General features: G+C 39.9%; 1 protein-coding gene across 6 annotated transcripts in view; it reads left to right on the top strand.

The window, feature by feature from the left end:
• The window catches only part of MFSD11 (major facilitator superfamily domain containing 11), a 37,449-nt gene extending 13,214 nt beyond the window's left edge, over positions 1–24,235 (top strand). For 4 of the 6 annotated variants that reach the window (XM_043528600.1, XM_027834682.3, XM_043528601.1 and 1 more), the window contains 8 exons: positions 94–152; positions 4,467–4,611; positions 6,010–6,050; positions 7,208–7,273; positions 13,148–13,273; positions 14,924–15,098; positions 16,542–16,677; positions 18,117–24,235. In XM_043528600.1, coding sequence (XP_043384535.1) covers positions 94–152; positions 4,467–4,611; positions 6,010–6,050; positions 7,208–7,273; positions 13,148–13,273; positions 14,924–15,098; positions 16,542–16,677; positions 18,117–18,281 — 913 coding nt within the window. In that variant the 3' untranslated portion in view covers positions 18,282–24,235. The remainder of the gene's footprint in view (positions 1–93; positions 153–4,466; positions 4,612–6,009; positions 6,051–7,207; positions 7,274–13,147; positions 13,274–14,923; positions 15,099–16,541; positions 16,678–18,116) is intronic. The other 2 variants (XM_037914557.2, XM_043528602.1) reach the window with 2 other exon arrangements.
• Positions 24,236–24,712: the final 477 nt, after the last annotated feature.

Below are 24,712 nucleotides of genomic sequence, written 5' to 3' on the forward strand. Positions count from 1 at the left end.
CTCTCTCTTTAACATTTACACCATATTCTTTTATATATAATTTGTTACTATAATAAATACTATATTCCTGTGTTATCCCTCTTTTGTTTGCAGCTTGTTTTTTGGAAATCTTTATATATACTTTGCTTGGCGTGGGAAAATTCACATATCAGGTTTGTATTACTTGCTTTGTGTGTAGAATACTTTGATGTATCATAATGTATGAAAAAATGGATAAAACAATGAAGTAGGAAGCAGCCATAGCCTATGTCTACATTACGGACCTTACAGCGGCACAGCTGCACTGTGCCGCTGTAAGGTCTCCTGTGTAGTCCCTCTATGCTGGTGGGAGAGAGCTCCCCCACCGGCATAATTAAACCACCCCCAACCCAAGTGGCCATAGCTGTGTTGGCGGGAGATGCACACTGGTGTTTTTGTCCGTGAAACTTTTGTCGGGGTGTTTTTTGCACATCCCGACTGACAAAAGTGCTAGTGTAGACATAGCCATAGTCGTGACAGCTAGAAACATAGGGAACAGCAGGTAAAATTTGTCTTTGTTTTCTGGGGAGTATTTTAGTTTTAGGCTTTGTCTACACTAGCAATTGAAAGACAAAACGTTTGTTGTTCAGAGGTGTTAAAAAAACACCACCACCCTCCTCCCCCCGAAAGAAAAAAAGTTTTTCGACGACACATGCTGGTGTGAACAGCGCTTTGTAGTCAGGAGTGCTCTCCTGCCAACAACACTAATGCCGCTCATTGGGGCTGGAAGTTATTTGTTGGTGGGAGAGCGCTCTCCTGCCGACAAACAGCGGCTACACTGTGCACCTTTTAGCGGCACGACTGTTGCGCCATAGCCGTGTCCCAAAAAGCTGCGTAGTATAGACATAACCTTAGTATGTAAAGCCATGTAATACAAGAGCTGTGAATATCTCCAGTGTTCCTGGCTGCTGTTCCCTTTGCCTTCTTTCAGGACTTGTGTAAAGAGGGAAATTGATCAGAATAGTTGTCACGGAGTCCCAGGGCAATGCTCTGGAACTGCTCCCTACGAAGCCAGTCAGGACTCTGGGGAAGTCTCCTTTCTGTGAGCAGACTGTCTGCAGGACACACAGCTTCCACCTTCCTGGGTCTGACCTTGGAGCATTCAGCATCCTCTCTGCCCCTCCGTGCGCTTCCCACAGCGAGTCCGCCCAGGCGGGGTCCTGGGGAAGCCAGAGGGTCCTGCACCCCAACTCCGCAGTGAGACGTGACTCTCAGTGAGCCAGTAAAACAGAGGTTTATTAGAAGACAGGAACATGGTCTAACACAGAGCTTGTAGGTGCAGAGAACAGGACCCCTCAGCTGGCTCCATTTTGGGGGGCAGTGAGCCAGAAAACCACGTCTGCACTTCACTCCATGTCCCTAACCAGCCCCAACTGACTCTCTCCAGCCCCTTCTCCTCTGGGCTTTGTCCCTTTCCTGGGCCAGGAGGCCACCGGATTCCTTTGTTCTCCAACCCTTTAGCTCTCACCTTGCAGGGGGGAAGGGCCAGGCCATCTGTTGCCAGGAAACAGGGTGTTGGCCATTCTCTGTGTCCAGACTCCTGCACACACCTGCCCTCTAGGGCTCTGCAACGATCATACACCCTTATCCCACCACCTAGATACTTAAGAACTGCATAGGGGAAACTGACGCACCCGCACATTATTCAGAGGAAACATTAAGAACAGTCCCGCTTCATCACAATAGTTTATTGCAGAATTCCGTAATAGCTTCCCATGTAAAGACTCTTATTCTGAAATAAGAATGTCTACATGGGGAGCTGTTGTGGAACAGCTATTACACTTTAAATTCACATCCTGCCTGTTCCAAAATAATATCCTGGTGCAGATAAACCCTCAGTGTCCCTGTCTTGATACAGATAATCAAGGTTAATTTCCTGTTTGAATTATAATTAATATTGTGGCTGGAGCCTTCCAAATCTATCAGAGTAGAACTTGGAGCAAAGTGCACTCATATTCAGTGGAGAAAGTGACAGGTGGTCAAAGCTGTAGGGCTCCATACAGAGCATCTGGGACCTGAGTTGCTCTGAAAAGGTGAAGGCAGGGACTGATATGTGGGTAGTGGTTGTCAACTCAGGGCTTGGCTACACTTGTGAGTTACAGTGCAATAAAGGAGCCCCGGGCGCACTAGGTCACTACCCGTCCACACTGGCAAGGCATGTAGAGCGCTCTGACTCCGCGGCTACAGCGCTGCTGGTACTCCACCTTGGCGAGTGGAATAATGTTTGCTGCGCCCCCGGTGGAGCGCCGTGGCACCAGTGTGAACGAGGTGTTGCATTACTGCGCTCTGTTGACCTCTGGAAACGTCCCATAATCCCCTTAATTCAAGTGGCCACTCTTGTCATTGTTTTGAACTCACTGTAGGAATGCGGATATGCCCTTTCAAAGCTTGGTTTCTGACAGCTGGCTGCTTATCTGCTCCGGGACAAAGGAACCATTACTGAGGAATGCTGCTTGCTTTGAGTGAGTTAGAGAGAGGCGGGGCGGGGGGGGGGAGGGATGTCTGCTGCTGTCTGAATTTACAAGACAGCATGCTGACACGCTCTCAGCCCCCCAAAAATCCACTCTCTCTCCCTCCACATACACACAAAACACTCCCTGTCACACTCCACCCACCCCCTGCATTTGAAAAGCATGTTGCAGCCACTTGCATGCTGGGGTAGCTATCACAATGCACTGCTCTTTGTGGCGTTGCAAGAGCTGCTAATGTGGCCACGCCAGTGCGCGTCCAGCTGAGAGTGTAAACACTCGACAGCGTTTTCCCTGTTGCGGTCTCCGAAGGCTGGTTTAACTCCCAGCGCTCTACAACTGCAAGTGTAGCCATGCCCTAAGAAGCCAACTGATTTATATGGAAACTGTGACAAAGCTTGTGTTTTAATATAATCAGTCAGAAAACCCAGAAAAAAAACAGAATTGTAATATGAAATGGAGTTGATGATCCTGCTGTAAGGTGTATGTGAGGAGGAGGGTTTCCTATATTATGTACTAAAAAAGAACTCAAATATCTGATAGACCTTTCAACTATTCACATCTTTAAAACATGAAACCTTTTCCCTGTAGGACATCCTTCCAAATAAATGGAATTTTCAACCTCATTTGATAAACATTTTAGGAGGATGTTTCTGCTAAAGAAAATTTGAAATGTTGACTTTTAAATGATCATCTCAAATTCTGCAGTTAGCACCCTCTTGTGCTGAAAAGGGCAGTTCACAGCTCTGTTACTGTACTATTGATTCAGGCTCTTTGCAGACTGAGTAGCACAGCCTACATATAAAAATAAAAAATTCAAACATCCAAGAATTAAAGTGAAAGCTTAAATTCTGCCAAAAACATAAATCTGTGGAATCTGAAATTCTATGTTTCCTGATTTATATTGCTCCTGCTAATCACCTTGGATTACAGCATTTAGCAGAACTCACATTGAAGTTTTCCTTTAACTTTAAGTGAATTAAAGTCCCTTGAAGCATGTTGAAACAATTTAGGAGTCTCCTTCCATTTCATTAGAAGGTGAATGTTCCTACATTTGAACATCAGTCCCTCCTTGCCACACTTTATTTCAGGTTCTCACAAGAGCTGTTTGCACATGCACATAAAATACTATTTTTAAAACTACACACATACAGACACATTGTTATTGATTTGGAATCTTACACAGGTTTTTTTTAAAAATGTATTTTAAAAAAATTCTGTTCACCTTTAAGCCATTGGAGAAATAAATACAAGTGCGTAGGCAGTATCTTTAGGGTTGAGAAGTGGGAGCCCAAAGGTTAGTTTGTCTCAGCACAACTCATGATTAGCTGCTTCTCAGCAATTTTTCTGCCTGATGAATAGGGGAAGCCTCTACACAAAAGAGTTTACTGTGCCAAGCAAGTTGGTTAGTGTAGAGGGACTGGTGCATGGAACATCAGGTACCTTTCCTCCAGATGCTCACTGTTATCTTTTGTCAAATTGTGAGATTTCATGAGCCTATGGCTTTTGAAATGTATAGGTCTACCAGTTTATAGTATCACATGATGTAACATTGGTTCCTGGGGCTGGAGAGGAAGGCAGTTTTTTCTAATCAGTGTAGGGAAGATGATGTAGCCTCTGCCCTGCAAGCAATACTGGATACTGTTATTGAACAGCCTCTGCACTTTCTCTTCCCTTTTATTTACCCCCACTTAGCCACAGCCGAAAGTGGTGGTGATATTCTTTGATCAGCCAGTATTCCATTGGCATATCAGCAATGACAAAGGAACCTGCCAAACATGCGGGACACTTTGCCACACGGGTAGTAAGTCAGACAACACCACTGAAGTTAATATGTATTATATACACCTCTTTATAAACTGTACCTTGCTTTAGCATGGGAACTTCTTAGCTATCTGCACCATTATTTGTGGAGATAGTTTACTAGACTTGAATTGTTTTATGCAGACCTGTGTGTGACACCTTTTTGATTTTCCACAGAGAGTGATCGCAGGACTGTCTTCATTGCTCTAACTGTCTTCAGTCTCGTGGGCACATTTCTGTTCTTTCTGATTAGGAAATCAGAGGAGTCAAACACACTGGAGGAGGAAGTCTCCTCCACTGATGAAAGCACTGTAGACAACTCGTAAGTGCTTATGGCAATAACACATTACCATACAGCCAAGCATGTGTGTACCTAGTGCATAATGGAAAACTTCTTATTTGCTTCTCCCTCTGAACCAAAAGCATCTAGAATTTGAATAAAGTATAGGAGAGTCCCTGGAGCCATTAACTAGTTGATGCAATCCTTACTTGTTCTCCTCATAGGCGGTACACTTGAGCATGGGATAGGGCATAACAAATGGTGTTTTTTCATTGGTGAGTAAGGGTCTTTGGGGAGACTTCATTTGTCTCCCTCCCCTCACTATTAAGCGTATGTATGTTTTTTCATATTTTTCCTTGCCCTTATCTCCAAACAGTAACTATTGGTCTCCAACCATGGAAGTGATTTGGGGATAGAAGCAGAACAGAGGGGGGTTTATGAAGGTAAAAAAAGACCTGGGGTCAGATTGGGATGAGACTGTTTACTTCCCTTCTAAAAGCACATTCTCAATTTGTGTGTCTGCAATAATTCTGCAAGAGAGGGCTGACTTCCTTATTGAGCAGCACAGAAAGAACCTTCAGAGCCTCTCTGAGAATTATAGGAAGTTTGATTCACTCTTATCAGAATTTGTATCTGGTAGTCAAGTGCCTTTGTATTTCTAAGAGCTTTGTAGGTTTCTAAACCCTTTTATCCACACTCCTTACCTTAAACAATTCTTCCATTGTCCTTTATTAGTTATTTGAAGCTAAGTGGTTTGTAATTTTGGTTTGCTGGTGGAGATAGGGCTTAGAATTCTTATTACTTTGTCCTTTTGGCAGGTGCTTTGTGTATGGGTCTGGATTTTCAAAAGCATCGGCTCAACAAGGCCTGTCGTATCAGTGGCAATGTGGGCTGATTATCTGGCCAACAGTTTTAAAAAAATATCATGCCACAGTGGTAGGCAAGGGTTGTTTGGACAGATTTAATAACCTGTAGAGATCTGTTCAGCTATCAGTTATTATTTAGCTGCAGATCACACATAAATGACCTAGGTATCATGCTGATGTGCACATTAGAAATGCATAGCTATAAGCACTAAAGTCTCTCTGAAACAGTATTTGCAGATACAGTTATTTTATTAGCCAGCTGTAGGATGATTAGAAAGACGAGAGCACATGTAGTGGAGAGAACAAGTCTGATACAGATAAAGCCCAGAGACATAGTGCTATAAAAGAGGATACTCTGTGAACGACAAATACGCACACTAAAGGCAGATATCTTTTTCAATTAGAGGATTATTTCACAAAAATGTTTTATTAAACATAGTGTGTTGAAATTGCTAATTATGGGCAGGAAAATGTACAGAAAACTAAAATATGAATTTGTCTATTTTCCATCATAATGGTAAAAGCATGGTTATCTCTGGTTCATCTTTCTGATCTTAAAAAAATATTTACCCAGGTCTGTCCAAAGCAAAGCGACGAGGGCAGTGGATGCATTTAGTAAGTATTATTGCACTTTAGAACCATTTCTCAAAAATATTACAACAGATCTATGAACTGTCAAATGATCCTATTTGTACACAACCATATATAAATAATTTTAAACAGAAATTTGGCTTCAATAATGCAGGGCAATAGACCTGCAGTCTCCCCTTCCTTAATCCTGAGACACTTAATCTTCTTTGTTTATCACTCAGCTAAACAACCCTCACAGTTCCCTCCTCTGTTCTTCATTCAGCCAATGTATCATGTAGCCCAGATCCTTCATATCCCAGATCAGTCCAGGATCTTTAGAGTCTTCAGCAGTGGTGCCTGCTTTAAAGTGACATGACACTGAGGCAAAGAGTAGGCTGCATTTGTGTTTTGAAGGCTCTAGGCACCTCCTGGTTCAAGGCTCAGTGGAAAGAGCAAAGATCTCATTCTGTGGAGATTAAAGAGGACTGATGAGCAATTGTGCGAGTTGCTGAGTTGAGAGGGAAGCAAAGGATATTTGACAGTCTCAGGACAGAAGTGAAACAAGTCTAGGGAGGTGAAAAAGAGGGTTAACACTAGGAAGGGAGGACAGGATGTGAGAGGGAGAGATCATGGGGATGAGGGGAGGAAAAAAGGAAAAGCCACTCTATGAAAGTAAAAATGTTTCCCATTAAAGAAAGAGCAAGATGAAGTATAAGTTACCTTTTGTATGAATTTACATCAACATTTACAATAAAGTTCAACAATTTAAAAAATAAAAATTCTTCATTCGGATACATGTGTGCAGCTCCCATTGGAGCTTGTAAGTAGTGGCACTTAACTGTTGATATCTGAAGGCAGAATTTGGCCCAAAAACATTTAGAAAAACTCAATTACTTTAAAATAAAAATATTCTGAATTGAGATTACAAGAGTACAGTACATAAAACCACTCAGCCTTTAGTCACTGGAAAATGTATTTGGTTGATTTCCCTCTCTACCCTGCCTTCCCACAATAAAACCCATTCAGATTGGCCTTTTAAGTTAAAGGCCCCCTTTGTAGCAGCCTTATTTAATCAAAGAGAGAAAAAATCAGTGCATGATTTGCATCACTTTAACGTATTTGTGCCTTTGGTAAACAGCAAAAGAAAATAAATGTACTCTTAATGTCAGTGAATTTTATTCATTTATATTTTTTCTTTGCAGAGAGATCTATTAAACTGTACTTCACCAAAGAGATTTTGCTCCTTAGTGTTACAACAGCTTATACAGGTAATGAAACAGGCAAAAGGACACAATCATTTGCTAGTGCCAGGGCATTTTATGGGATACTAAATGAGTACCCCTCAATCAGGATTATATTCCTGTATCCCAGTATATATTACTTTAATGTATTGGAGTTTATTACCCTTTTGTAGTATTTTTGTACTCTGTTTCTGAAAAATGCTCTTCTATAGATTAATTTTTTTGTACCCAACCCTGCCAAAATTATGGGATTTAATAAGAGTTGTTAAACCCAGTTTAAGGTCAGCCAATTTATATCTTGGCTAGGGCATGGTTTATGAATCTGCTTTATTACACAGTTTGTCCCTGTTCATACTGGCCAGATTGAATCATGTTAGAACACAATTAAACTGCAGTAAAGTCTAATAATGGTAATTAAACTCATTTTTGTAGATGAGGTCTTTAATATCAGCTCCATCAGACTTGCAATGAAGTGTAGGAGACTTTTGTAAGAGCCCTTGTCCTAAAACCATGTGTGCATTAGGAAAATGTTGCAAAGACTTCCTACATTGCAATCACTGATTTGACTCTGTAGTAGGGCAGCCCCCACGTGGAGTGCCCTCCTGAGGCAGGTCTCTACACAATAAAAACAAGAATGGCCATATTGGGTCAGACCAAAGGACAAGGTCCATCTAGCCCAGTATCCTGTCTTCTGACAGTGGCCAATGCCAAGTGCCCCACAGGAAATGAACAGAGCAGGTAATCATCAAGTGATCCATCCCCTGTTGCCCATTCCCAGCTTCTGGCAAACAGAGGCTAGGGGCACCATGCCTGCCCATCAGCCATTGATGGACCTGTCTTCCATGAATTTATTTAATTTTTTGAACCCTGTTATAGTCTTGGCCTTCAGAACGTTCTCTGACAAAGAGTTCCACAGGTTGACTGTTCATTGTGTGAAGAAATACTTCCTTTTGTTTGTTTTAATCTGCTGCCTATTTCATTTGGTGACCCCTAGTTCTTGTGTTATGAGAAGGAGTAAATAACACTTCCTTATTTACTTTCTCTACACCAGTCATGATTTTATAGACCTCTATCATATCCCCCCTTAGTCGTCTCTTTTCCAGGCTGAAAAGTCCCGGTCTTACTAATTTCTCCTCATACGGAAGCTGTTTCCTACCCCTAGTCATTTTTGTTGTCCTTTTCTGAACCTTTTCCAATTCCAATATATCTTTTTTGAGATGGGACGAACATATCTGCACACAGTATTCAAGATGTGGGCGTACCATGGATTTATATAGAGGCAATATGATATTTTCTGTCTTATTATGTATCCCTTTCTTAATGATTCTTAACATTCTGTTCACTTTTTTGACTGCCACTGAACATTGAGTGGGTGTTTTCAGAGAACTATCCATATGAAGCCAAGATCTCTCTCTTGAGTGGTTACAGCTAATTTACACCCCATCATTTTATATGTATAGTTGGGGTTATGTTTTCCAATGCATTACTTTGCATTTATCAACATTGAATTTCATCTGCCATTTTGTTGCCAAGTCACACTGTTTTGTGAGACCCTTTGGTAGCTTTTCGCAGTCTGCTTTGGACTTAATTGTCCTGAGTAGTTTTATATCATCTGCAAACTTTGCCACCTCACTGTTTATGCCTTTTTCCAGATCATTTATGAATATGTTGAATAATACTGGTCCAAGTACAGATCCCTGGGAGACACCACTATTTACCTTTCTCCTTGCACCTGCCTCAGTTTCCCATTTGTTTGCCCATGACAGACTCTCAGGCTTGGTCTACACTGAAAAGTTATAGCTGCATGCCTGTGTCAGTCACAGGTGTGAAAAAACTACATCCCTTACTGACTTAGTTATGCTGACAAAATATAATCACAGCTATGTCGATGGAAGTGGGCTTCCATTGACATAGCCAACTTTATTCAGGGAAGTGGTGTTCCTATGCTGACAGGAAAACCCAAACTGTTGTTGAAGGCTGGATCTACACTACAGGGCTATGCTGGCATACCCATGCCAGTATAGTCTCCGTAGTGCAGATATACCTTTACTGTTTGATACAAAACCTGCCTCTGGGCATAATTTGTTCATATATACCAGTGCAGTAATTCCCCTAAAGCCCTTGCAACAAAACTATTCTTGACAAACTCACAGTAAGAATACTAAGATACAACAATTTTTCCAGTCCTCTCTTCAGGGACAATGCCTCCAGATCACCCACCTGAGAGTCAATGTGGCACGGTGTTCCCATTTCCTTTTTGCTCTACTCTCCAGGCCGTCCATCTTAGTGCCCAGTCTCATGAACTTTACCACAGTCCTCAAGTCAGGTTGCCCACAAGAGAGCTCCTCACTATGTTCCACACCTCAGGACTCCCTGCCTAAGTCCTACCCATGCTGAGAGCCCAGCCTCTTGCTTCGAGGCCCAGCTTCTTCTCACCAGGCTGGATAGGGGTCACTGGCCAAGCCTTCTGCTCATCAGAGGCTCCCAGTTAGGTCAGGTCTCACCAACAATTCTGTTCCAGCTCTCTGCAGAACTCAGCTCTCTCTACCAGGTCTCCTGTAGCTCTATCCAAGGAACTTTTTGCTCACTCTCTCTCTTTAGATGCTTCTAGTCTCTGATTCTCCGAGCTTTGTCTCTCATGTTCTCAGACAGTTGAGCTTTCATCTGGTGATCACCTTCCTCTAGGGGCCAGGACAGGTGCCCTGTTTTAAGACCAGTTGGTGGTTAGCTGACTAGACACATGTCCACACCCCTGAGCAACGTAGATAAGTCAGCTTAACCCCTAGTGTAGAGAGTGCTGAGTTGATAGAAGAAATCAATGGGAGTTTTGTCAGGTTTCAGAGTAGCAGCCATGTTAGTCTGTATCTGAAAAAGAACAGGAGTACTTATGGCACTTTAGAGACTAACAAATTTATATGAGCATAAGCTTTCGTGGGCTACAGCCCACTTCATCGGATGCATAGAATGGAACATATTAATTCAAGCTCAGCAGTTTCTCATTGGAGTCTGTTTTTGAAGCTTTTCTGTTGCAAAATTGCTACCTTTAAGTCTGTTACTGAGTGGCCAGAGAGGTTGAAGTATTCTCCTACCGGTTTTTGAATGTTACAATTCCTGATGTCAGATTTGTGTCCATTTATTCTTTTGCGCAGAATTTTTTCTCTACGCAAAAGAATAAATGGACACAAATCTGACATCAGGAATCATAACATTCGAAAACCGGTAGGAGAACACTTCAACCTCTCTGGCCACTCAGTAACAGACTTAAAGGTGGCAATTTTGCAACAGAAAAGCTTCAAAAACAGACTCCAACGAGAAACTGCTGAGCTTGAATTAATATTCAAACTAGATACCATTAACTTGGGTTTGAATAGAGACTGGGAGTGGCTGGGTCATTACACATATTGAATCTATTTCCCCATGTTAAGTATCCTCACACCTTCTTGTCAACTGTCTAAATGGGCCATCTTGATTATCACTACAAAAGTTTTTTTCTCCTGCTGATAATAGCGCATCTTAATTAATTAGCCTTTTACTCCACATTTTCATGTTCTCTGTGTGTATATATATATATATATATATATATCTTCTTACTATATGTTCCATTCTATGCATCCGATGAAGTGGGCTGTAGCCCACGAAAGCTTATGCTCAAATAAATTTGTTAGTCTCTAAGATGCCACAAGTACTCCTGTTCTTAATAGGAGTTTTGTGTAATTCAAGCCGCATTGGGCTCTTAAAGTAACCATGTCAGAAACTTAGTCTAGCTTGAAATATGTTGCTGCCATCTGGTGGCTCAAATTCACCATTACCATCTGTATTGTAAAGTGATTTGGTACAATTCATTGTAAGAGCTCCAAAAGCAGATAGTGATTCTGAATTGTTGTGGTCTGTTATTGAAACTGTTCAAAGTTTTGTGAGGCTTTACTGCTCACATGCCATGTAAAATTACCTACTATTACTAGATCTTTATATGGTGTACTATATTTTCTGCAATAGCAAAGGCCAAAGAGGTTTACTTAAGAGTTCATTTTTGGCCTGGCTTTGTGTTGGTTTAAGCAAATCTCTTTGCACTGTTGTAAATATACTTGCTATGGAAGAGCTGAGATTTATAAAATGGACTCTATATATTGAAAAGTCTTATTGCATGACTCATGGTTCTGTGGTCACCCTAGTTGGGACTCAGCCATGTTACCTTCCCTCATGTTAATGACAGTACCAGGGTAGAGAAGTACCAAGCAAAACATTGGTCTTATCTTAGAGTTTAGTTTTACTTTTATTAAGTTTTAGTTAATTATAAGTGTATTGAAAGTAGTAGTACATATTAGGAGCTTAACCTGGAATCTGTCATTTCCTTTATAAGTCTTTGGACAAGGGCTCTTTTTCACAAATGCCATCACTGGACCAAAAAAAAGAAGAATTTTTTCCTGCATTGAAGTCAGGCTTTAAAGACTTGATTATTTGACTGTTTCCCTGAAATGATATTTATAATAATTCTGTGGCACTTTTCATCTGCAAGAATTCCCAAAACAGTTTGAAAACTGAAATACATATTGTCTATAGGGATCACATTGCTCATCACTAAAATAGACCTACCTCTGGGATGGAACACAGCAGCTGGTCAACATTCCGCAATAACAGTACATCACAGGTTAGGACAGGGCATGAAAAATACCATATCTTATTAGAACGTTAGGGGAAGTGTATTAATTAAACACAGCTATTTATAGAGCACCTTAGGTATTTTTTTTAGCTGTGAAATATATAAAGTTTACGAAACAAAGAACAAAATTTGTGTAGGAAAGTATTAACAATCCAAGGGCAGTTTGTCTAGTGGTTAGAGCATGAGACTAGTAGTCAGAAGCTCTGAGTTCTATTATTAACTCTACTTCTGACTGCTATGTGGCCTTGAGTAAGTCACTTAGCATTTTTGGGCTAGTTTTTCCCTCTGTAAAATGGGGATAGTAATGGTTACTTACTTCATGTTAGGGGTGTTATGAGGATTAGGGATTTTTTGCAAAGCACTTTGAAGATGAAGAGTATACGATAAATATTATGAATGGATATAATACACAAAATAAACAAAGTGGTATATGGTCACCACAACAGTGATGCTTCATGGTATAGGTGAATATTCGTGCAGAATTTAACAAGTCAGAAAAGAGTTGCCCAAGCCGAGATCTAGCCAAAAATGACCAATGTCTTTCTGTGTTGTAGTGACCTCAGAAACATAGCATTAGTGCAGCTCATGTTGCAGTACCTATTTTTGTGAAAGCCACTACAAGTCTTAAGGTTCTCACAGGGTTCCAAATTTTGTAATGTGCTTTTTTGAAGTATATGTAAATGACTAAAGCACTGTTTTGGCTGCTGCTGGCAGCAGGCCTACTTAATATAATATTAAATGATCACTCTAGGTGTGTCACTGGGGCTATAGGTTTGACATCCCCATTGTATAATCTTATAACCAACTTCCAGTTATATATTGTTCCAAAAATATCTGAAAGTAGTGATACACAATAGGTGTGTGGTTATATTGTCATACATTTATTAAGTGGTGGGAGGTCAAAAACCCATGGTAAAATCTTACTCCCATTGAAGTCAATGTAACTTTTTCCATTGACTTCAATGGAGCCAGAATTTCACCCCAGCTGCAGATATGACACTAACTTCACATGTCATGGTGTGTGGGTTTTTCTAAAATTGTTTATGTATTCTGACTTATGAAAGTCATATAATTATATGGCTTGGAATACTCCTAAACTAATGTGATTGCATCTACAATCTTCATCTTTTAACCATGTATTTGTGAGAGACAATGGTTAGACAAAAGGAACTTTTGCATAATGGTGTCTGAAATAATGCATAATACTACAGCTGTCAACTTTTGTCTGCCTTTCCTTAAAGGTCTGGAATTAACATTCTTTTCTGGAGTGTATGGAACCTGTATTGGTGCTGTGAATAGATTTGGCACTGAAGAGAAGAGTCTTATTGGACTCTCTGGTATTTTTATTGGCATTGGAGAAATTTTAGGTGAGTCTAAAGAAATTAAAGTTTAAGTATAAAAAATGAAGTTGTTGAGATTATTGAAAAGGTTGTTTCTACACAAATGTACAGTGCACTACACATGTTAGACTTGCAGCAAAAGTTGCATATGCAAGAAGTAAAGTACAACTAAGATCTGCTACAATACTTGGCGGGGTTAGACTAGATGACTTTTGCGGTCCCTTCTAACCCTATGATTCTGTGATTCATTACTGTGCTGCATCTTGTGTAGTCATTTACACTAGTACAAACTGAATGCAGAGAAGGATGCGGAATATTACCAGATAAGAGTCTTAGCATTTTACACCCACTTTGCATTGGTATAAATGACTATGTAAGAAGACAACAATAGTGAATCCAGTCTATAGTGTTAATAGGCAATTTTTAGCATTTGTACATCATGCTTTTATGGTTAGCTGCGTCTAATTTACATTTTTGTATTGGCAAAAAGAAAAGGAGTACTTGTGGCACCTTAGAGACTAACAAATTTATTTGAGCATAAGCTTTCGTGAGCTACAGCATCCGATGAAGTGAGCTGTAGCTCACGAAAGCTTATGCTCAAATAAATTTGTTAGTCTCTAATGTGTCACAAGTACTCCTTTTCTTTTTGCGAATACAGACTAACACGGCTGCTACTCTGAAACCGATTTTTGTATTGCTAAGTCTAAACCTTCTTTTTTATAATAAAAATCTAAGGTTGTATGCTTAGAGATGAAAGACTAAACATATACCAAGGGTAAACTTAGTACTCAATTAAAATGACTGAATACAAATCTCAGTTGACTAAATCAAAATCTCCTACCCTTTGCTTACACTAGAGCATTTTGATGTAGCTAACACCATTGAAATCCCCCAACTTGTGAAACACCCTGAATCCACACAGGCATTCACACCATGGTTGTAATAGCACTTGCTCTGAATGAGGCTAAGCACAGTATCATCCACCACTATTACCCTTCAGCAAGGGTTCTCAAACTTCATTGCACTGCAACCCCCTTCTGATAACAAAAATTACTGCATAACCCCGTGCAGGGGGACCAAAGCCCAAGGGTTTCAGCCCCAGGTGGGGGGGGGCGGGGGGCTGTAACCTGAGCCCCACCACCCACAGCTCAGGTCTTGGGCTGTGGCCCTGGGCAGTAGAGCTCAGGCTTTGGCTCAGCAAGTCTAATGCCAACCCTGGCGACCCATTAAAATGGTGTTACAACCCACATTGGGGTCCTGACTCACAGTTTGAGACCTGCTGTCCTTCACCATTGCAGTCCCTCTGTAGATAGTAAGTACTGGCAGAGCAGCTGCAACAATACAATTAGCGCTTTCAGTACTGTTCCACAAAGCTCCTGCCCACCTTTCACTGATGGCTCTGACAGCCCAGAGAACTCACCTCTGTTAACTGTCAAGTTGCATCCCTCCCCCCATGGAACCAAGGTACCACTTGGTTGATCTCAGCTCTGCCAGTCCCTCCTTCAGGGTCTATCATAGATAAATTTCTAATGTACATTTTCAACATGTGCTGCCATATCTGAAGTTTGGATTCTTTCTTTACACTGTACATATATGATTAAATGGAAACTTTTTAAACATGTTTCTTTCTTTTTGTCATTAATCCTAATAATTATGTATTCTTTTCCCCTCCTATAGGTGGAGGATTCTTTGGCTTAGTGAACAAAGATAATCGCTTTGGCAGGAACCCAGTTGTGATGCTTGGCATTGTGGTCCATTTTTTAGCCTTTTATTTAATTTTTTACAACATACCAAATGATGCCCCCATTGCTTCCTTCAAAGGAACCGATAATAGGGCTTATATGAATCCAAGGTACAAAGTGTTTTGTTTCTCTTGATCAGTGTAATTTGAAAGCATAGAAATGTAAGGCTGTGGTATGGGCCTCAAGAGGTCTTCTAGTCCATCCTCCTGCACTGAGGCAGGATTAAATATACCAGGACCATCCCTGACAGGTGTTAGTCTTCCCTGTTTTTAAAAACCTCCAATGACAAGGATTACACAACCTCCCTTGGTAACCTGTTCCAGAGGTTAACTATCCTTATTCAGTAAAAAGAAAGTTTTTCCTGATACATAATTTAAATCTTCCTTGCTGCAGATTAAGCAGATTACTTCTTGTCCTATCCTGGCTGGATGTGGAAAAGAGTTTATCGCTGTCCTCTTTTTAACAACCTTGGAGAGAAGCAGCTTGTTCTTCTGTTGGAAAGGCAGCTTCAAGCTGTTTTCATTGACTAGTGATCAAGACCCTAGAGAAGGTTTCCATCCACAGTTCTCCATTCTCAATAGCTTCAGATGTTATAGCAATTCATACCAAAATGTAGGGGGTTAAATGGCAGGTCAGAATGGTGTCAGTTCATATTAAGTGCATTGTTTGTGAACATTATTATTGATGGTCTGAGAAATTACTTTAGTTATCGTAGATGCCAGTGATTTCCGTTATTCTAATATACCAGAGGGCACAACTATACCACACACTATGACAGCAATTTCTAAAGCCAATTGAATACTCATTGTCCAGGTCCACTCCATTAACTTGTGGCCAGATTCTGCCTGTCCATTACATGGGTGCTCAGTTTGGGGAGTGGGCATCAGAAGCTTTCTTGCCTTGTGCATGCATGACCCACGTAAGGGCCAAGAAGAATTCTAATCTCTGTGGTCAGGATATTGCAGGGATTACTCTGTTTCTGTGCCCCCATTGTTCTACCATCTTGCTTCCTCCACACACACATATGAAGGAGAATGAGTTGGAAGGCAGCAGTCCCATGTTTAAATACAAGTAACTGCTAATTTGCCAACGTAAGAAATTGTGAACATATTAATGGACTTGTGTTAAGCATTATATCTGAAATTTTCTGCAATTTGAAAGGTGCTTTTTAAGCCTCCCGTATTCATACAGTTTTCATGCTCTCCATATCTGGTGGCTGCAGGCATTAAGATCCAGATATGCTTGCCCATTAACAGAAGAGGAGTCCCAAAGTGAGGTAGTTGTTTTAGCAGCTCCAATTCAGTGTAGGATTGACTGGCTGTAGCACTGGCAGAAAATTTAGAATTTCAAAGTACAAAAATCCTGTAAGGAAATATATCTACCACCCACATCGGTAGTTTTCCATCAAAATTCAAACCTGAATTCAATTTTCTACTTTTATTTCCAAGACAAGTCTGACAAAACACGTTGTTTATATTGAGAATCTCTATGGGTACTAGCACTAGCCAGTAGCTGAATATCCCTATTAAAGTTGGTTTCATTTTTCCCTGCAGCAAAGAGTTGGCAATTTTATGCAGCTTTCTGTTGGGACTAGGAGACAGCTGCTTTAACACCCAACTCCTCAGTATTTTGGGGTTCCTTTATTCAGAAGACAGTGCACCTGCCTTCGCTGTCTTCAAGTTTGTCCAGGTATTATATTGCGTCAAATAGCAAAGTCACTGTGTATGTGAAGATGTCTTTTGGGTATATGAATAATTAGTATTCTACTGAAATAATGCAGATTTTTTTAGTGAGCTCAATAAATTTAATACTATCCTTCCCAGAAAGGATGGGAGCCTGTTCTGTCTTCTATGCAAAAACTGGTTCAAAAAAAAGCCCTTGGTTCAGGAGAACAATATAAAAGTGCTGTGTTAATGTATTGAGCAATCAGGCACTCTCAGGTTTTTGAGTGTGAGCTATCGATAATGGTGGGTTCTGCTTTAATGTCTAAAGGCATGTTCAGATATGCAGATTCTGATTTTTGGTTTAAATATTTATTTACTGGAAGAAGTCTTTGGAGATTGGGTAGTAGGTAACAGCAAATGTATTGGTTAAATGTTGGTTTCCAAGTTTTTTAAAGTTTGTACCACATGTCACTTGGAGTTACCAGTTGTGCCCAACACTTGGTGAGGGGAGCCTGGGCATAAGAAGAATTGAAATGGTCATTTCACATGTCTTAAACCAAACTATTTATAATTATGTCAGTTGTGGACTAAATTAGAAGCCCTTCTCATAAATGATTGCTTTCTCCTATTCTGAATGGGTTGATAAATAGCAGACATGGAGCCTAGGTGGAAACCTTCGTGGTTTTGAGCTTTCCCAGATCCTGGATTGTGAAGATCAGAAAACTGAGGCATGAAGAGGTGACAAGATTTGCCCAGGGTCACACAATAAATTGGAGCTGGGAACAGAGCCCAGGTGTTCTGACTCCCAGCCATGTGCCTAATCCACTAGATCACAGCTGCGGTGTTTGTAAGGACTTTATTATTTCCAGTGATTTCCCGATGCACTATTCTGTTTTGATAACATTATCCAAGATAATTAAGTATTTAATGTGATGATGGGTCAGCCTAATTATAAAAGTTCTTTAATCTAGCTGGGAGCTAATGAGTATTGTAGGTTGAATCCTTAACAAGGGTGGAGTGCATTTAAGAGCTACACTTGGTAGAAATTTGCAGTTATGTCATACATGCATGCCTCTGGTTCTGTAATAAAGTGCTGTAATACTGTGAAAAGATTATTCAGGTTATTGTTTTATATACTGTACTCATTCCTTGGATGTGTTGTGCATGAGACACAGTGGTTTCAGTACCAGAGAATTGCATATAGGATACTATAAACACCCTTGTGTGCGGTGTTCAATTCATCCAGTGAACTTAAATGACAGAAGTTAAAACTGAATTTTCTGTGTATCAGACCAAAATATAGTGAAGCCTTTTTACATTTAATATCTGATAAAGAAGTATATTTCTAAGAGAATTAAAGGCTAAATATCATTCTGTATGCATGTTAGTAATGATAATCTTTACATAGAACAGCTAGACTGCATACCTACAGTGATAGCCTGTGTTTTGTGTTTTTTCTTTCAGTCCATCTGTGCTGCAATCGCATTTTTCTACAGCAACTACCTTCTTCTTCAGTGGCAGCTCCTGATCATGGCAGTGGTTGGGTTCTTTGGAACAATCTCCTTCTTTACTGTGGAGTGGGAAGCAGCAGCATTTGTCGCCCGTGGCTCTGATTACAGGAGCATTTGATTCAGGTGTTCCATCAGCCTGATGCAAGGAGATGCACAGAAACATATTTATTGAAATGACTTGAGAAGGTGAAAAGATCACATTAGAGAGGCCGGGATGAAGGAAGCCTCTGTTAAAGCCCTTTCAGTGTAACTGACAGGAACAGTCATAATGAAACGTAGAAAAACAAAATGCCAAAATTAAAAGGCTTTCTTTCTTATTTTAATTGACATTGATGTGCAGAAATCACATATTAGAAAATGGAAGGAAAATGGGATCTGTGCATTGAACAATTTTATTCGGATACATCCCTTTGCTGAGTGCCTATTTCTCTTAATTTCTCTCTTTGTGATCAGGTACTATAGAAATTCTAGTTTCATTCCTCTCAAATAGTTTTATTTTTACTTAGATCCAAGCTCTGCAGACTCTTATCTTGTAAAAATTCCTTCTGTGTATGAGGATACAGTGTGCTGCAGCATGTCTACATATCCGAGAAGCCAATCTAACCCATGGACTTCTGTGGCAATAGAGGTGTTTTAAGGGGAATATTTTGTGATGCTGTGCCCCTCCATCCCTTGGTTCCTAAGTATATAACATTGTTGATACCCTATTTTATAGCTTAAAATTTTATCTAGGATCAGTTTTTAAAAAAAGAGAGATCATAAGTATTATGGGCTGATGTAAAGTATATTAGATAAATTTGGACAAGATTTTCTTTATTTTAAGCTTATCAGAAGGCTAAGTAAAGTCCAAGATGATTAAGGGCCTGAACCTGAGAAGTGTGGAGCAACTGAATCCCCATTTATATCAACAGGTATTGTGAGTGCTCAGCACCTCTCAGGATCAGGCTATAGATTAGGTTGGCTGCCAGAATGTTCTCCAGGAAATGCTATACAAGGAGTCATAAAGACACGGCTCTCAGCCTGCAAACATTGGGTTCACTGGCATTACTCATGCTTAAAGTTACTCAGGTGTACAAGTATTTACAAGATCAGGGCTTACATTAGTTAGATGTACATGTTAGTAATAGCATCTTGTGATGGGCACGCTTTCCCATTTACCTCTTTAAAGCCTGGTTAGAGGTGAAAGAGGACTGTAAAAATTGTCTCTTGTTACTGTACATACAGTATCTGCTCCATGTGCATCATCTAAGTAATATATGAATAGCTGATTGACAAACATATTTTATTACTCAATAGAACATAGGAAGAACATGCAATAATTTATTCTGCATCATCAAAAAAACCTGGCAGCTAAATTTTGGATGCAGAATTGTTATACTGTAATTGGTGATAATGTAGGCAGCAGATACAACACACCTAGATTTTGTTTACCTAGTTGAACTTCCAGTGCTGGCAGTTAGGTTTTGACTAGTAAGCAAATTGATCTGAAGCAACTGAGAATAGATCTGAACACCAAGGTGGAAACTTTTTAAAACACTTTATTAGAAACGTTCTTGGTTCGATTTTTAGCAAAGTACCATCCTTTGTTAGACTGCAAACCTTTGGATGAGCACAGTTGGTATGTTGACTTCTTGTATTTAAAGATGATTAAGAAAGAATTAAATGATGTTTCAGTTTCTCATACTATGTCATAACTACTTAGGTGAGCATGGAGGATAAATTTGGTATTGAATTAGGGGAAACCTGTGTCTTTCTATATCTCCGTGCCCGTCTCAAAGTGGTGCATCACGTGAAATCCTCATGTGGCACGACTAGGGTGACTAGATGTCCCGATTTTTAGTTCTTTGTCCCACATCCCGACCGATGCACGGTCGGGACGCCATTTGTCCCGATGTTGTGGCTTTGGCCGCTCCGGCCGCTTTTTTTTTTTTTTTTTTTTTTGCTTCCCCCATGTGTCCCGATATTTTGTCCGTTTCATCTGGTCACCCTAGGCACAACCAAGCCTGTGCATAGTAAAATGGCACTGTACACAAATTTAGGGGTATTGGCTTTGGGTTCACTCCAGGTTTCTGCTGTGAGGTCAGAAAGGTGTTAGTGAGAGAATTATTGAAACCCCAGATACTGAGCTGGGAAGAGGATAGGTGAGGGAAACTCAAGGAAACCTTATTGGTCAGCAGGAATTTCACTGAATAAAGTGTAAAAGGGAGTGAGATGGAGACGAAGATGAAAGGGGAGAAAGGGTTAATATAACAATTCTACTTTGTCAGTCAAACTAAAGGGGAAATTCAGGGCATGGAATCAAATTGAATCAATGTATATGATGTAGATGGCTGCACATCAGTGCCTCCCATCCACTTCTTTTATTTAGTAATTTCAAATATAATGACAGGTTTCAGAGTAGCAGCCGTGTTAGTCTGTATTCGCAAAAAGAAAAGGAGTACTTGTGGCACCTTAGTCTCTAAGATGCCACAAGTACTCCTTTTCTTTTTTCAAATATAATATTTTTTATATACCGTTCATGAGGGGAGAAAAGTAAAGAAATTAGGAAATCCTTCAGTGATTAGGTATTTTCCTACTGCATTCTTTTTTATATTTTCTTCAAAGTACCAAAAGGCATAAAGAACTTTAATTAAGAGAGAAAAGAAATCAAGCTTCATACTATTCTTGGAGTCTGTTCTCCACACACCTGTGAGAGACGATTTTAATTGCTAAAAGATCACAAGGAGCATTCTTTTTGGTAATACATGGGTGAACAAATTGGTGCTTATGGTGATGAGCGCCTTGCAAATGCATTAAAAATAATACAATTTCATTTTAGAAGGTAATACTTACGATGAGATTGCTTATAAAAATGGTGCTATATTAATGGATGTCTGTGTGCAGTGTTGTTCATCTGGGATAACAGAAGTATGCAGAGTGCTTTAGTAAAATCTGTAGGGAAAGATTTTCACCTCTAAATTTTCACAATTTCAGCAAGTATTTTGGATCTGATTTTCAGAGGTGCTGAGTACCGACCTCTCACTGCTGACAATTAGAGTTGGGGGTTCTCAGCACCTGTGAACATCCAGAGCCTTTGTCTTTTTCTATTCTATCTGATTTGACTCAAAACCAGATAATGTAAGACACAAGGAAGGCTCAGAATTACTTATTAGGTTATTAAAGTGAACTAAGTTTTCTTTTTTGAGCCAAGTTTGATAAGAAATTTACAAAATTCTTCAAGCCACATTATGAATATCAAACATTTTAAAACTGCATACCCTATAAATGTATGCACTACTGTTGTAGCCCTGTTGGTCCCATGATATTAGAGACACAAGGTAGGTGAAGTAATATCTTTTATTGGACCAACTTCTGTTGGTGAAAGAGACAAGCTTTTGAGATACACAGAGCCTGACCTGAGGAAGAGCTCTGTGTAGCTTGGAAGCTTGTCTTTCTCTTTATCATGTTTTAATTTGAATTTTTAAGAAAAGTAGAAAAAAAAACCTCAGTTATCCAGGCAATCATATAACTACATCTAAACTTGCAGACTTATTCCTGTGGAATGTCAGGACATGAAAAATACATTCAGCTGCACAGGATAAAGCACATTAGTAGCTGTTTTGGATACGATGATCAGCAGTAAAAAGGTTAATAATGTTGACATCTAATTATGCTCCCATCTCTGTAAGCATTTCTAAAGCTCCTATCACCATATCTAAGCACTGGCAGTAAGGGCCAATTGAGATGAATGGAGTAAAGTCACATTTCTCTTGGCATTTGAATCACTGCCCACTGAATTCAGTTGTGGTCTTTCCATTTTTTTCAATGTGAATTTGATCAGGGCCAGGCTTTCTGTGAATTTGTTGTAGTCTGGTTTGCATGCTTCAAAATCACTAGTGCATTGGTTTATATTGGGAAAATTATCTCCAGAAGCAAAACTATAGATAGAACTTGGTTAGCTGCAAAGACATATATTTGTTTGTTTGTTGTACCCTTTACTCTTAATGCTGTAATGGTTTCAACTTCCTGTGATGTTACTTTGTGAGTCCTCTAAACAAATGGCAAAATCCTTTAGGAAGAAAGAGGAAGTAAAAACTGATATTCCTGACTTTTGAATGCAACCCCCCACCCCCTTGATTTTTTTTAAAAAAAATAGGCCTATATTCATCAGAAAAAGCATAAGGGTGTATGTAAATTTCTCTTCATTTTGCAGTTCTCAAAAGTTTAGATTCTTATGAAAACAGCAAAATGTATGGAAAGATGTTTTGCAGTCTGGATGTCTATATTCCTTGTTCTTCACTAATTGATATGTTCTAATTTGTATTGTTTTAATTTTGAGTATAATCTACACTAGTAGGTTGGGATGAGAAGGGAAACTCTCATAGTGGTTTATGTTACAAAACCAGGGCCAAATGCTCAGCTGGTATAAATTGGCAAACCTCCAATTGACTTCAGTGAAGCTATACCAGTTTCTATCAGCTGAAGATCGGGACCCAAAAGTTGTAGTGATCCGTGGCTACTACTCTGTTTGAATGTTGCGAATTATACTCACAGAAATTACCCGATGAGTTTGTCTTCACTAGAAAATTAGGTCATGTTTGAAGAGTTGTGTTAAGTAGCACAATGTTAAACACAACTTTGCAGTCAATATAGACAGGGACCATTTTGTTTAACATCATGCCAGATGGACATGGGTATACCCAGCTCGAACCATAGCTTTAGCTGTGATCAGCTGTCAGAATGCTAATCTTGATTTTTCTCTCTACAACGAATGCAAAATCATGTTTAACATGACCTAATTTTCTAGCAAAGATGAGTCTTATGAGGCTGTGTCTACGCTGATTCTTCTGGAGTTCTTGCAGCTGTACCAGTGCTAGCAACGGTGGAAGGAGTAGCAGAGACCAGCTTCCAGTGTATTTTTCAACATGTCTTCTAACCTTTTGTAGGTGACATGGTGGTAAAATGTCAGCCCTAGTAGAATTTCAGAGAAAACACAGGTTTCAGAGTAGCAGCCATGTTAGTCTGTATCCGCAAAAAGAAAAGGAGTACTTGTGGCACCTTAGAGACTAACCAATTTATTTGATGCATCCGATGAAGTGAGCTGTAGCTCACGAAAGCTTATGCTCAAATAAATTTGTTAGCTTCTAAGGTGCCACAAGTCCTCCTTTCCTTTTTTAGAGAAAACACAGTGTAAGGAACGTTTAAGGGCTAGTCCACACTAGAAGGGCTAAAGTGGCTGGGCTGCAGTGTTCCAGCTGTAGTACTTCAGCATAGACACTACCGACACCAATGGGAGAACCCCTTGCATTGGTGTAGGTAATCCACGTCCCCAACAAGCAGTAGCTAAGTCAGTGGAAGAATTCTTCTGTTAACCTAGCGCTGTGTACACCGGTGGCTAGGTTGGCTTAACTACATTGCTCAGGGGTGTGAAAAATCTACACCCCTGAGTGGCATAGCTGGGTCGACCTCTTTTTAGTGTAGACCAGGTCTAAGAGATCTCTGTTTTACAAGACACTCCACAATGACATGTCACCTGTTTGGTTCAGTGGCTGAGGCTCCTGTTTTTTACAATTTCCATGAGCACACTCAACTAATGTCATTTGAGAAACTGTATAGCACTACGTAAAGTGCTAATGAGCAAGCAGTGAAAGAAATATGCTCAGAGCTATAGGAGTGCAATGGAAAGGACATTTGGAAGCAGAGAGAGTGTGTCAGAAAGAGCATGTGAGCGGAGAGGTGGTCAGGGTTCAATGAAAAGGATGTTTAGGGAATTAGTTGTTGGCATTAATTCAATTTCTGTTCTGCTAAATTATTATTTCAGTATTAACAAGCCCTCCTCCAAGCCATCTTTTCTGTTTTGTTTACATTTTGATGTCATGCAGAAGTCTTATTAAAATAGTTTTAAGCCTTTTTTACATTAAAAAATGGTGTCTTTGGTCATAATTGAGGTCACATTAACTGAAAGCGGAGCCATGTGATGACTGTTATAATGAAGACACTGATCGTATGCAAGTGTTTTGAGTAAAAACAGACTCCTTACTATATTTCTTTTGTGGTTACAACCACACAAATAAAAGTGAATCATGGCCTGTATTTTTGCTAATTTGCTTATTAAGTTGTCGGAATTGTTGTTGTCACTGTTTTAAGCTGTGCACTCATGCCAGAGGCTTTGTGAAGTTAAGTCAAAATATGTGGGCTGATTGATCTCAGAAAGTCTTTGCATCACCTATATTGGCTTGCTTTAGAAAATGAATGTGTCCTGGAACACCAGCACTCAATTTCAGTCAGGAAGGATTTCACTTCGTGCTAGTCATCATGGCATAGAGAGTAGAATATTGAGATGTCTGTGGAAATACAGATCTGACTTCCACTCCCTGATCAGTTTTCTCATCTCACTCCATTTGCAAGCCCATTTTATGAAGACTAGACCCAATCAGTGAAAGGAAGATTTGGTTCCATCCAGTTTTATAGCATGGGATTTATCTACCACCCATAAACATACTTCTCAAGTTCTGATATTCCCTTCACAACTCCTTTCACATGTCCCTGTGATATGCCCTTATAAAATCA

Source organism: Chelonia mydas, chromosome 14 (genome assembly GCF_015237465.2).
Source record: "Chelonia mydas isolate rCheMyd1 chromosome 14, rCheMyd1.pri.v2, whole genome shotgun sequence".
Lineage (NCBI taxonomy): Eukaryota > Metazoa > Chordata > Testudines > Cheloniidae > Chelonia > Chelonia mydas.